The sequence below is a fragment of the Arachis duranensis genome, chromosome 3 (assembly GCF_000817695.3).
Source record: "Arachis duranensis cultivar V14167 chromosome 3, aradu.V14167.gnm2.J7QH, whole genome shotgun sequence".
Classification (NCBI taxonomy): Eukaryota; Viridiplantae; Streptophyta; class Magnoliopsida; order Fabales; family Fabaceae; genus Arachis; species Arachis duranensis.
In genome coordinates this window covers 135,097,345-135,111,064 of record NC_029774.3, presented here as the reverse complement: position 1 = coordinate 135,111,064, position 13,720 = coordinate 135,097,345, and the positions used below count along the sequence as shown (strand labels likewise).

The window sequence follows — 13,720 nt, the reverse complement described above, 5'->3', positions numbered from 1 at the left end:
TGAGATGGATGAGTGGTCATACGCGATTGGATAAAATAAGGAATGAAGATATAAGGGAGAGAGTTGGAGTAGCACCTATTGTGGAAAAGATGGTTGAATCGCGCCTCAGGTGGTTTGGACATGTGAGAAGAAGACCGATAGAACATCCAGTCAGGAGGGTGGATGAGATGGAAGATGGACAAAGGGCGAAAGGCAGAGGAAGACCTAAGAAGACCATCCATGAGGTGGTCAAACGAGATCTACATGTAAACGGTCTCTCTGTAGACATGATACATGACAGAGTACAACGGCGTCGTTTGATTCATGTAGCCGACCCCACTTAGTGGGACAAGGCTTTGTTGTTGTTGTTGTTGTCTATTTTTGCTTCAGAGTTAATAGAAAAATATCCACACAAACCACTTTGTATCATGAACAGATTATCATTCTAAAGAATGGACAGGACCAGGACCAAGTTGGTAGTTCACTGGACAATTAAAGACATATCAGATAAATGGGTTTTGTTAACATTATCAAAAATTGATGATGTGTGATGGAGCAGAGTGAGTGATAAACAACACCTTACTCTCAAGTGTGTAACACAGTTCCAAAAAGATGAGTTCCTGTTGTGTTTTCCTGAAACTCCCAACTCCCTCTTCAAGACCTTCTTCTTCTTCTTCTTCTTCTTCTTCTTCTTCTTCTCTATCAAGGCCTCAACTTCCGATCCCAACCGCAAATCCAAGAATCCTTTGCTGCAGCAGTAACTGGGTCCAGAGCACACTCATTGGAGCTATCTCTGGTGCCCTATCCTTTGGCTTGTTCTTCTCCTTGCCTTTTCCTCTTCCTTCTTCTTCTGCCGCCACTTCTGCACTTCTTGAACCTCCACCACGTTCCCTTCAAACATGCCGTGATGATGTTGTTGAGACACGACAAGAGGAGCTGCTTCCTGAGGTTGTCACCAATGAAGGGCTTGTTCAAGAAGCTTGGCAGATTGTCAATGACAGCTTTCTTGATGCTGGTCGCCACCGTTGGTCGCAGGATGCTTGGCAGGTATTAACTTGCATCACAGAATCACACCCACCCCACTTCAAAAGTTTGCAGCTTTTTGGCTTTTTTCCGTTTTTTCCATAGACATTAGACCACAGTGATGAACCTTGATGGCTGGTATTTTTTTGTTTACACCCTTTACGTTTTCTAACCCAAGTTTGCTTCTTTATTATGTGTTAATGTTAAACAATCTTGTTAATGTGAATCTTGTCATTTGGACAACGTACATAAGGAAAAAAGTCAAAGAAAAAAGAAAATCAAGGTGAGAGATAAAAAAGAAAATTTTGAAGATTATGTGCTCCACAATTCGTATAGACTCCAAAAGTGGGTATTTTCAATGTTAATTCACTGTTATTATGATGCCAGTGTGTTATATTGATGGTTTTGTGTTTATATTAATAGCATTTCTTGTTTCCAGCTGAAAAGGGAGGATCTGTTGAGTAATTCCATTCAGACAAGATCAAAGGCACACCAGATAATCAAGCGAATGCTTGCCAGCTTGGGTGATCCTTATACGCGGTTTCTTTCCCCTGAGGAGGTAATTGATTCTAGGAACTTCATGGTCTTGTTCATTGGAGGTTTTTCTTTGTGTCATGAGATGTCTTGAGGTACAAGCCACATGGCTTGAATTGCTCGCTGATGCTTGCTTTACTATCCCTACATGATCTAATTCAAAAAAGGGATGTACATAAGAAACATACATACATGCATATCAGCATATATAAATACATACAAATGCAGACTTACACACACCTGTGCAATATGTATATATTTCATAATTTCTACAGAATCCAAATTATTATCTCTCGAGTAGTTGGATTCTTGCATCATCAATCTGATGATTTCATAGTTTTTCTTTGCTTTGCTTCTGTATAATGATATAATATACAGACTACTAGCTTATAACGTTGTGCTTCTCACATTTCTTACTTAATGGCATTTGGATTTCTTTTCACTGTTAAAAGTTCTCCAAGATGGCGAGGTATGACATGACTGGTATTGGAATAAACCTTAGGGAAATTCCTGATGAAAATGGAGAACCCAGACTGAAAGTGCTTGGAATCATATTGGATGGCCCTGCTTATTCTGCTGGTGTAAGACAGGTAACAAAGACAACTCTAGAAAGTAACTCTCTTAATATCGATTTTTAAAACATGCTTGCTATGTGTTACAATTGCAACATGGTATAGCACTGGACAGAATTGCTGTCTTGATCAACAATTTGATTTGTTCTTTTGGGCATTAGAACAACCTATTGTTCCATCTTTGACATTTATTGGCATAAACTCTTTCCTGATTTATTGTCTCTCTTGGAATTGTTGAGTGGCATATGTACTAAGAACTACTGTTCATAAAACATGTTTTCTATTCTTTCGGTTGCTTGGCTAGGGGGATGAAGTATTGGCTGTCAACAACATGGAGTTAAAGGGAAAATCAGCATTTGAAGCATCGTCCATATTGCAAGGTCCTAATGGCACTTCTGTCACTATTCAGGTTTTGGATTCTGATTCCAAGTTAGTTTGGAACCTACTCTAGTCTTTTCTGTAGGTTTGATGTTGTCCAGGTTTGATTCTGGTACTACTATTCTCAGGTAAGGCATGGCAACTGTGGTCCTGTTGAATTAGTAGAAGTCCAGCGGCAACTTGTTGCTCGAACACCAGTCTTTTATCGGCTGGAACAAATGGATGGTGGTGCTACTCCTGTTGGGTACATACGCCTCAAAGAGTTCAATGCATTGGCCAGAAAAGATTTAGTTATTGGTCAGGGTTACTTTTTTATGCAACTTTTTTTTTTCTGGTTCAGACTAACAAAATTTGAACTTAAGTCTTGCTCAAAAAGAAAATAAAATAAAGGAAGTGTGAAACCACTTGAACCAACCAAATATCGGTACCTTGTTTCTTTTATTTTATGTATTTAACTTGTGTTAATGGCAACTGCTTTGGATCCTTATATTCACTTGTATGGATATCCAAATAGTTATTTACTGTCCTTTTATGACTTAAATTATGAATTTTGCAGCAATGAAGCGACTTCAAGGCATGGGTGCATCATATTTCATATTGGACCTTAGAGACAATCTTGGTGGGCTAGTACAGGTTGCTTTTCCATGCTATACCCCTTTTGGTGATTCGTTGGGATAAATATTTCATCCTAATCGTATGTTATATGAGAAATGAAATTCTATCTTTTTCTCTTCTCCTCTTTTCTTTTTGAATTTGACGTGTTTAAGGTAAATTATATGAAGAACTTGAAAACTGACTTGGAGCATAACAGCTAGCTTTCAGTTTTTTGTTTCTTTGAGGACTTGTAGAATTTATTTTCATTTACTTGATCAATGATCAGTACATATTTGCCTGTTGGCATTTGTGAATTGCAGGAAATGCTGTGACAAAATAAAACTTATTTTCATAAATTATTTCCATATTGAGTGCAATTTACTTTGGTTTTGAAATGATCTAATTTTGTTGCTTCTTTTTAACTTATTTAGGCTGGAATTGAAATTGCAAAGCTTTTCCTCAGCGAAGGAGACACGGTAAGTTTGTTTTCTGTTTGCTACTCAGTACATGGCTCTGATTTAAGGGTAAATCTGCTCTGATTATGTAGTACTTTAGTTGTTTCCATGTGATGCTTGCATCAGGTTAGGCTGTCTACATTAGACCCTTTGGGCCCTTCCTCAGACCGTACGTAATGTAGGATGCTTGGTGATACTTTTGCCGTTCATTGCTTAACACCTACTTGTCCTTTTATAATGATTTCATGGCAGGTCATCTACACCGTCGGGAGAGATCCACAGTTCCAAGAAGTTATTGTTACAGATACTTCTCCTTTGGTTCAAGCTCCTGTTATTGTAAATGTTTCTCCATCTGTTCATTTTTATCATTAAACTAACTACTACCAAATATATGCACTCTTCAATTGCTGCTTTTCATTGGTTTCTAGCTGCCTGTCTCATGAACTTTGGTAGTAATATGATATTAATTAGAATACAGCATTAAAAAATCTAACACGAGATGGCTTTCTTTTGTAAAAACAATCATTAAAAAATAGTTCCTTTTTGAATGGTAATTACGTGTAATTAATTATTAAAATTCTCTTACTGTGGACCACATGACAAGGCTCTTGGTTCTAATCCTTGCAGGTTTTAGTAAATGACAGAACTGCTAGTGCGAGTGAAATAGTGAGGACCTCAATATCTTACAATTTATTTTTTCGCAGACACACTCACAAACTGCCATTTTTAACTGTTTTTTAACTCTTACTTATGATACTGTACATGGTGATGCTTATTTCAGGTTGCTTCTGCACTTCATGATAATTGTAAAGCTGTTCTTGTTGGAAAACGCACGTTTGGCAAGGTTTATGAATTTGCTCACAACCCCTGAAAATGTAGAAGTCTACATTTTCGTTCTGCCTTTTGGTTTTGAGAGTCTCAATGTCCATTTGAATGCGTCTATTCTAAACAAAAAATCACATTGCTTTCAATAGGGCTTAATCCAGTCTGTATTTGAGCTTCAAGATGGATCTGGTGTGGTTATCACTGTTGGTAAATATGTAACACCGAATCACATGGACATAAATGGCAATGGCATAGAGCCTGACTTCCAGAAACTTCCAGGTAGAACATTTTCTCTTTTACAATTTTTCTCCCCTTCATAACCAAATGGTGATATAATAATATGGCTTTCATGATCTTAAACCCATAATTGCAGCTTGGGATGACGTCAACCGACATCTTTCGCAATGTAGTATTCATCACCAAGGATAATACAGGTTTCTTTGTATTCTGTTGCAAACACTCAATCAGGTTTTATTGCTTCGATTGCTATTTTTGAAGAATCTACTTGCTGGAAGATACCATGAACATTACTTGCTCTCAACATTAATAATAGATGGAATGTCCAAACGGTCTGCATAATCTTCTTGATCACAATGGCAATCGACATAAAGCTGTTCCAACAACCAGGATTCATTGGTGAGGGATTGGTCTTTGATTATTGAACATTTGTAAGTGTGTCAATCAAGATGAACCTCAATTATATTTCTTGAACCTTGTTGAATAATGGATATGGGGGTGAGAAGTGAACTCAGGAAGCAAGCAAAATTGTATCAGTGCAGAACCGAACTAACTTATACTTACTAACATAGGAAACCCAAACTATATCAAATTAACCATTCATCTTTCCCTTGGTGTATATTTTCTCCCCTTTCTTCAAATTGGTTATGTTGTATTATCATATCCATAAACTGGTTGTATTATTCATATTGGTTATAATAAGTTATTACGGTTTTGCATTTTTCGATGCATTAATGTTTTTTTTTTTCTAAAGAGGAATACTAAGAGGTTGTTAGAATTTATTGTTTTTGACCATCAATTGGTCATCAGTGTTTAAAAGTATGAATTTAAAGTATGTTATTGGATTATTAGACTAAAAGAATTGAATTGATGGATAAAAGTAAATGAATGATTATTATAATATAATATCTAACTATGAACTGAAAATAATAGCATTATAACAAAATATATATCATTTATAAAAAAATAAATTTGAATAGAGTATCCATTTAACGTTTCCATTTGAATCAACACTAAATAAAAATTTAAACCTTCGCATGATTTGATATTAATTGACCTTTTTCATTTAAATGACATAATTTGTGATTCAGTTGTGATCAGAATTACTATTAAGATTCAGTAGTGGGGATGACTACAAATAGCCAAAAACTAACAGGAACAAAATATATAAGAGAGCTGAATCTAAAAACCAATTTCGAATCATTCCTCCACCGTAAGTACAGGTAACATTTTTCTTGAACTTATTATTATGTTCTTCCAAGATGTTGTGTGCTGAATGAGGCCCATGACTGACATATTATTGATTTTATGTTGCGAAAAGCATGATGCCAATTTTCCTGTCATCGCTTGTTCATATATCATAATGTAGAACTTTACATGTTTACAAGGCAAATCTCTTGTCATCTGTTTGTTGTATAGCTTTACTGTATTTTACTTACTATTTATTCATGACCCGTAAAACTAAGATGTCATATAATATGAACTCTTACTCATAGCTAATCACCTAAACATTTTTTCTCCTAGTTCACAAATGATCTGCTGAATAATCTTTCTTTTGATGCAACTAATTGTCGAATAATATTTACAAATTCAAAACTTAAGGTAGGTACATCTTATATTATTATTGTTAAAGATTTCCATTACATAACTACTATATAGGAGGCCTAACCTTTTTTTTTATGTCTCTACTTGCAGCATAATCCTTGCATTAAATAAAAATAAATAAATTAATAAAAGAAAGAAGTATCTCTCTGCAACTAAACTCCAGATAATCCATTACACTTTTCCACAAGTGTTTTCCTTTTTTATTAATTTATGTATTGTATTTTTTTTTGCCAATATTATTAATAGAAGAATAAGGCAATTGAGTTTTGCTGTAGACTGCTTAGAACATTGGGACAAGGTAGCTTAAGAATGACATGAACAACCCAGATTCTTGTTGGACAAGGCTGCAATCAGATAACTCGAGTTACTGAGGAAAGGAATCGTAGAAAACATTTCAGAGGAGCTACTTATTCAAATCGGAGAGGAAAAAAAGGCTTGTGTCTTAGAGGTGTAGGATAACAAGAATTGAAAGGAGACAACATTCTTCATCACAAACCCTGAAAGGCAACAAAATCAGAGGGTATAGGCTTTAGCTTTTGTTCCAGTCCCATAAAACAGTAGGAAAAGAGTTTCACAAAAAGAGAAAGAACCTTGCCCATATATCACCGTCATATTAATTATATTAATAGATTGCAGCTCCTCAAGCATCAAGTTTAATCTCAAACAGATCACCCTTTTGCCTTTTCCAACTTTGCCTTGCACCCTTTTTTTTGTTAATCTCTTTTTTGCACCTTCTCTTGCTTGTTTATTTCAACTATCCAATGCCTCCTTTCTCAAGTTTGCCTATATTCTTTCTTCTCTCTTTGATCCAAGAAAGCTATGATTCTTCAGGTTTTTCTTATATTATAATATATAGATGTAGATTAAAAGAAAAAAAATTCTTCTGCACAGGAACATCTAAGGTGATTACCTTGTATAATAAATCTTTGCTCGTAAACATTCCTCCAAAATTAAGAAGAAAATATCTGCAATCCAATCAGAGAGCGCCAACCTTCAGGAATGGGAACTAGAAGTTTGCACCTGGCATTATTCTCCATCTGCCTTATATTCAGCTCAGGTAACATTACTAATCTCTCTTGTGCACATAAAAAATGGAAGCCATCATCAATTGGAAATATGATTTAGTTCATCGTCAAGTGTTAATAATGGCAGTTTTCAATTCTGAGATCATAGTCATGCACCCTATGCATTCAACAAGAAGAAATTTGAGTTCATGATTCACATATATTGATCCATGATATGGGTTGACTGGTTAAGTTTCATCAACTTCTTTTCATTTGACTTATTGAAGAGTCTAACATGATCTTTTGTTGATTTCTCTTTTCAGGTTTAAGAATATCCTATGGTTTAGGTACACAACTGGATGATGTTCCTATAGTCAATCCTACAACTCCAGGGACAGAAAATCCAAATCCTTCGACAAACCCAACATATCAAGCACCAGACACCACAGGGCAAAACCCCCCAACCCCAAACACAAATCCTACAACCCCAACCACAAACACAAATCCTACAACCCCAACTACCACTCCTACGTCATCATCAGGTGGGCAATGGTGTGTTGCTAAACAAGGGGCCTCAGACACTACTCTACAGGTTGCCCTTGACTACGCTTGTGGTTATGGAGGTGCAGACTGCTCAGCAATTCAACCAGGAGCTTCCTGTTATGAACCAAACACTGTCCGTGACCATGCTTCTTATGCTTTCAATCAATATTTCCAGAAGAATCCTGTATCTACCAGCTGTGACTTTGGAGGAACAGCAACATTATCAAACAATGATCCAAGTAAGAACTTCATCAAGTTCCAAGCAAACTCAAATCTTAGTTACTTCGTTCTCCTTTTCTTCTTGGGATCACAACAAAAACCTAAAATAAAATAACACAAATTCCAAAATCTTAAAGGTTATGTGGTATTGCCAATGTATCATATCTACTGGGTCTTTGTGAAAAATGAATATTTTTCAAAAATTTTCTAGGACGATCAAGATGTAGTTTAGGGACCAAAACAGAAAAAATAAACGAATTATTCTAGTTTGATTACCCCGTAATCTTGTTTCTATCTCAAATATGCCTTTACCTTGCTATGTGGTGCATAGCTTGAAGGAATCAAGTTAAGTCATTCCTAGAATTATGGACAATAAGTTCCCTTCTTTCAGTAGCTGCTCAATCCCCCACCTGCTGTCTATTCAGTCCTTTTTGGTGATGGATTAATGTCCTAAAAGTTTCAGCAATCTAGTTAGCTTTCTGAGTTCCTGTCCAAGGATTGTAGAGTTCAATTAGTCACTGTTTTTTGTTTGGACTAGAAGGCCAATAACTCCTGATTTATCATGCCTATTATATGTGCTTCTCTAAATTAAAAACAGAAAATAATATCTAATATCATTGCAGGTACTGGGAACTGCCACTGGGCATCACCCACTTCAACAAGGTATGGATTTACAGCACCTATACCTCTTATTCACACCCTATGATGAATAATATCAGTATGCAATCCTGTGAGTATTAATATGTTAATATTATCAATGTAGCACAAGCACGCCACCACCACCAACGGATGTCATCCCGCCACCAGCAACATATGAAAGTCCACCAAGTCCAGCAACTACTATGACCCCAACTCCACCAGATATGACAATGCCAGGTGGATCATCAGTCTATGGTTCAGAACCAACAGAAAGCCCCAATGCAGCCACAACTGCCTTTTCTTCCTTGCTGCTGTTGGTCGCATGCAGTCTCCTTGTACCACTTCAATTAGCAAATTTTATTTAGAAAGCAAACAAGATCCAGCCATTCTTTAAGTGATAAGCTGGAATTTCACTGTCTTCCAGCAGTTTTTGCGAAATTTCAAGGACTCCAAGTCAACAAGTATTTCCCTTAAAGTAATTAGTACCATTATTACCTTTCATCTATGTATGGCTGTTAGTTGATCATAAATCCCCAGAAATACAGTAGAGCCAAAAAGATTTATAGGTCTTCGTAGGAAGTTTTTCTGCAGTATTAGTTTTCTCTTCCATAGAGAATCCCTGTAACTAATATCAGCTAGCATGCCATTTAATTTAGTGAAATAAATACATTACTTCACTTCTGAAAATATATTGGTTAGGCTAAAACAGGTTAGTCTTAATTATGCGAGCGAAGCTCCACATGTAATTAACAAAAATATACCTTATCCACCACATGCAGTCACGGACACACATATATTTAACTATGTCAGCATGCAGGCTTCATTTTGGCTAACCAAAATAGTGGTAGATTATACAAAAAGCTGCCTAACCATTCGAAATAACTTCTGACGTTTGGTGCAATGGGATAGCAAGCAACTTAATTTGGCTAGGTAACACTAGTAAGGAATTCTACTAAAATGCGTAAATTGAAAACTTCCTACACTTTTCAATTTTCAAGGAACCATTCTTTTGAGGTGGAATCGTGATACAGTAATCTCAGTCATGGTAGCCAGAAGTGCAAACAAACACACCCGTAAAAAAACGAAGAATAGTACCATCACTTTCTAACACAATGCTTTGATATTTGGTGAACCATATTAGAATAAAACAAAATATCAGGAGCAGCATTTTCATATATGTTCTAGCAATCTATAAAAATGCAGTAGAGACAACTTGGGTAAAATAGAGAACTGCGTTATGATAGGTTCATAGCAATCTAAGAATAAAACTAGCTTCTACAGTGATATGTAAATAAAATCATTCTCTGAATGCCAATTTCTATCACAAAACAAACCTAACCTCTTTATTTGAATCAGCAATAATTAGTGGAAAAAGTACAGAATCCAGATATGATATATTACACAATGATCACCACTGACAGGCATTATTATGTACAACATATTATGAGTTTACATCATTCTAAAGCAACTCAGATCAGAAGCAACAAAGATGCAATAGTGATACAAACAACAGCTATGGTGGCAACAATTGAACCTTGATCAAGTGATTTCTGTAAACTTGTTCTTGAGAAATGCTGGTAAGCCAAATACACTGCAATCAATAATGAAATGATAGCACCTTCTTTTGTGTCCCTGACAAAGACAACAACATTGAATCGTTTTATGAAGAAGAGGCAATGGCTTGATGAACTCAAAACCCAAAAGGATGGATTTGCTTACCTAAATCTCATGACCTCATAAGGGGAAAGGATGACCAAGAGAAGTGCTAGAAATGGCAACTCAAGTTCACCTTGAAATAAAGATCCAGCAGAAAAATCTTTATTCAATTAGTTTTTGAAAGTGTGAAGAACAAAATAAATAGGAATTATTTGCATTATTTACAGCAAAAATAAGATATTAAGCCCATCAAAAGGTTCCAAAAATAATGGCTATACCCAGTGGCGGAGCTTAGCTTGGGCAATTCCCAACCCCCAAAAAAAAACATTTTATTAAATGAGTAGTAGTATTTAGCAAAGAAAACAATTAGCACAGTTGAACTTTCAATTGATTGTCAAGAGGTTCAACACTCATTTTCTTCATTAAGAAGAATAATAACCTTCCTTTGAGCTTTTATTGAGGTCAATCCAATATGAGCCAGATATATCTGCAGATCTACCGGTGGATGGTGTGATGGTGTCTATTTACTTATGTAAGTGCTTCTGGTTTAAAACATTGCAATAATTATCGATTAAAAAAAAGTTTACTCTTACTCTTTCTAGATTTCCTATATTTCATTTACGTGTCCAAGTGTGGGTGGATAGGAAGCACATACCAGGAATATAGAAGAAGAGTCGAACCAGAAGTGCTACAAATGCCAACCACACACCATATGTACCTCTGTCGTATATCCAAATTGTGTAAAACATCTTGATGAAATAAAAAATGTAGACAATAACACAGTTGATACAGAGAGTAATAATCTAAAACTCTTGGTATACAAATAATACAAATAGGATAAATGAATAATTAATAAGATTCCACAAATTTTGTTGAACAAACAGAGGAAAACCAATTCTAAACATATGTTGAGGCCACAAAATAAAAAATAATTAGACATACTTGATCCAGGCAATGACAGCAGCAGGTGCTTGCAAAGCAAACAATGGAACAAGGAATGATTTATGCACAGGGGTGCCCCTTGCCAGTATCAAAACCCTGTGAAAATTCTAAAAATCCATCATCCACACCTGAAATTTCCATCATTTAACATGAAATTGAATTAAATATATGCAGATGAAAATGGAAGTACGTACACAGAAGAAACGGTGGAGATCCACCGCAAATCGCGAAAGGTGAGAGGAACGGCAGAGCAAACAACATTAACACCTCGGACTCTGCTCCTCGACTTGGCGATCCTTTCATCACGTTGAGCGATCAAAGACCTTAAGCTGCATAGTTAAATAAATAAAATCAGATGCGAAACGAGGTCGTTTTGGAAGGGAGAAGTAATGGAGTTAGTTAGTGACCTACCTGAGGGGATTGAAGGCATGGGAGAGGGAGAGCGACGATGAGAGAGAGAGTGGAGGAGAAGAAGATATAGGGAGGCATGAAGCCCTGCTGCCAGCAGTGCTCACGATCCTTTTGGTATTGTAGAGAGAGAAAGTTGTTGCAGATGAAGAGAGAGAAACTGCTGAAGAAGACAACATCTCTTTTCCTTTTTGGTAATGGTTGATTAACTAGATTTGTTTGTTCTGTTCTAATTCCGGGATTCTCAGGCGAGGAAACTGCAGTGTGTGAAGCGAAGGAGCAGTTGAGCTAACTGCCGAGTTAATTAAGGACACTTTCTAATTCTGCTTCTTACTGTAGTAATCGGTGATTACTGATTAATAATTAGTAATAGTTGTTGGTCGATTTCAGCCGTTAACGTGTGCATAAGATAAAGATGCAATGATGAGAGAGATACTTGGGATCACCTCAACTATTAATTGATTATAGACTAATTTGATGATTAAATGAGTAAATTTTCGAATAATTCTTGAGATTTACGAGATTATTTAATTTATTTTTTAAAATTTTAATTTTATTATAATAATTTTTAGATTGAATTTCAGACATTATAATAATTTTTGAATAATTTTTTGGTGATGACTCAACTATTTAATACTAATATAATTATCATAAGAAGTATATAATAATTATTAATTAGTTTAAATGGCAAAATTATAATTTAAATCCAATTTAGTCTTTTTTTTTCTATTTAGCCCTAACATTTTTTAGCTTTTTCCAAATTTTTTTTTCTTTTTAATAATTTATGCGAGGTATACAGAACATTCTTCTTACAAGATGTAAATAAGGTATTTTTTCTGCGAGATTGTATTATATAAGACATGAAACTATTACTTATTAAGGATGCGCAATAGAGAGACGATGTTCGGATTAGTTATCAGATGTGTCGGGCCTGACATTATAACCAACACGTGAACTCACGGCTAATAAGATAGGCATGCATCATGTACATTTGTTTGCTATAATTTTGGTGTGCATAATTATCTTTAGTTTGCCTAGTTGATTATGCTGCTTAACTGTTAGCTGGACTACTTATTCTAATTATGCTTAAATGTGATTGCTTTGTATTTACTTTGTGATTGTGATTGATCCTACTGAATTGAATATATGACTAAGAGATCTTAAGATTGACGAAAGATAATGATGATGTACCGGAAACAAATGAGACTAGACGTGTATATACAGCTGAGACTTTAAAAGATTTAATCCTGCTAAGATTAGTTAAAAACTTAGGTTTGAACTTCTGTAAAGTTGGAGATTAAAATTGCCTAGTCCATATTTTTTTATGTAGTCTTTATTTGGAACTATTACCCTACTGAGAACCTTTGGATTTTCACCTGTTGTGAATTTTCTATTTCTCAGATGCAAGACATGACGCACCTCGCTGAGTGTGTAGGATCCGGTTTAGCAAAACGAAGAAAACTTTTTGAAGTTTATTTAAACTTATTTAAAACTTTTTCCATTTTAAAAACTTTATTGTATATTTCTTCTTAGAGATTTTTATTTGGAGAAAACATGATTTTTATTTTGTATATTTTTTTTATTTTATAATATTCTAACCAGCATTTTTTTTAGGGTCGAGACTAGTAACTATTATGTATCCTATTCTAGACCTTATATATATAACTTTTGAACACGACATTTACTTATGTTAGTGTTTTACGTGTGTGATGACGATTGACTATTTTGTTTGTCTTTTCTTCACATGCTCCTAACTATATTATTTTTCAAGTAATATATATGTATCTTTTGTTTTTGTGTCGTGATGCCTCACCAATTTTGATTTACGACTATAGCGTAAAGTTATGTGTGATTTAGTGTTACAGATAATATAACAATTGGGAACTTAGTCGTATTTATTCACATATTCCAAAACGCATTGCAATGGAGATTGTGTGTTATGGAAGAGACCAAGCTACGAACGCCGAGGCAGGCTGGTTGCGGAATGACAGTGAATATTCAACTAAATTAGGTTATTACTGGCTACTAGAGTGCACAGTGACTTGGGGTACTGGTTCGAATTGGAAATGGCCTTGGAAACTATCCTAATTTGGTTGAGCTTACACGA

The 13,720-nt window shown here is 35.3% G+C and overlaps 3 protein-coding genes across 4 annotated transcripts; 2 read left to right on the top strand and 1 right to left on the bottom strand.

The window, feature by feature from the left end:
• The first annotated feature begins 505 nt into the window (after positions 1-505).
• On the top strand, positions 506-5,316 carry LOC107482189 (carboxyl-terminal-processing peptidase 1, chloroplastic). 2 transcript variants are annotated; one of them, XM_016102594.3, is made up of 12 exons: positions 506-1,026; positions 1,442-1,561; positions 1,989-2,126; positions 2,413-2,517; positions 2,615-2,783; positions 3,043-3,119; positions 3,512-3,556; positions 3,788-3,871; positions 4,163-4,201; positions 4,317-4,379; positions 4,510-4,639; positions 4,734-5,316. In XM_016102594.3, the coding sequence occupies exons 1-12, from the start codon at positions 592-594 to the stop codon at positions 4,787-4,789; spliced, it is 1,461 nt and encodes a 486-aa protein (XP_015958080.1). In that variant the 5' UTR covers positions 506-591; the 3' UTR covers positions 4,790-5,316. The 2 variants fall into 2 exon arrangements, with proteins under 2 accessions (XP_015958080.1, XP_015958081.1); XM_016102595.3 differs by lacking the exon at positions 4,734-5,316 and having other exon boundaries at positions 4,317-4,410; positions 4,510-4,638.
• Positions 5,317-7,093: 1,777 nt separating this feature from the next.
• Positions 7,094-9,294, top strand: LOC107482164 (PLASMODESMATA CALLOSE-BINDING PROTEIN 3). The gene is made up of 4 exons (XM_016102563.3): positions 7,094-7,259; positions 7,530-7,988; positions 8,592-8,631; positions 8,732-9,294. The coding sequence occupies exons 1-4, from the start codon at positions 7,202-7,204 to the stop codon at positions 8,970-8,972; spliced, it is 798 nt and encodes a 265-aa protein (XP_015958049.1). The 5' UTR covers positions 7,094-7,201; the 3' UTR covers positions 8,973-9,294.
• Positions 9,295-9,922: 628 nt separating this feature from the next.
• LOC107482191 (cold-regulated 413 inner membrane protein 1, chloroplastic) lies at positions 9,923-11,969 on the bottom strand. The gene is made up of 6 exons (XM_016102596.3): positions 11,617-11,969; positions 11,400-11,534; positions 11,206-11,301; positions 10,919-10,983; positions 10,327-10,396; positions 9,923-10,239 (listed from the first exon to the last, which is right to left on the bottom strand). The coding sequence occupies exons 1-6, from the start codon at positions 11,790-11,792 to the stop codon at positions 10,077-10,079; spliced, it is 705 nt and encodes a 234-aa protein (XP_015958082.1). The 5' UTR covers positions 11,793-11,969; the 3' UTR covers positions 9,923-10,076.
• Between the last annotated feature and the right edge of the window lie 1,751 nt (positions 11,970-13,720).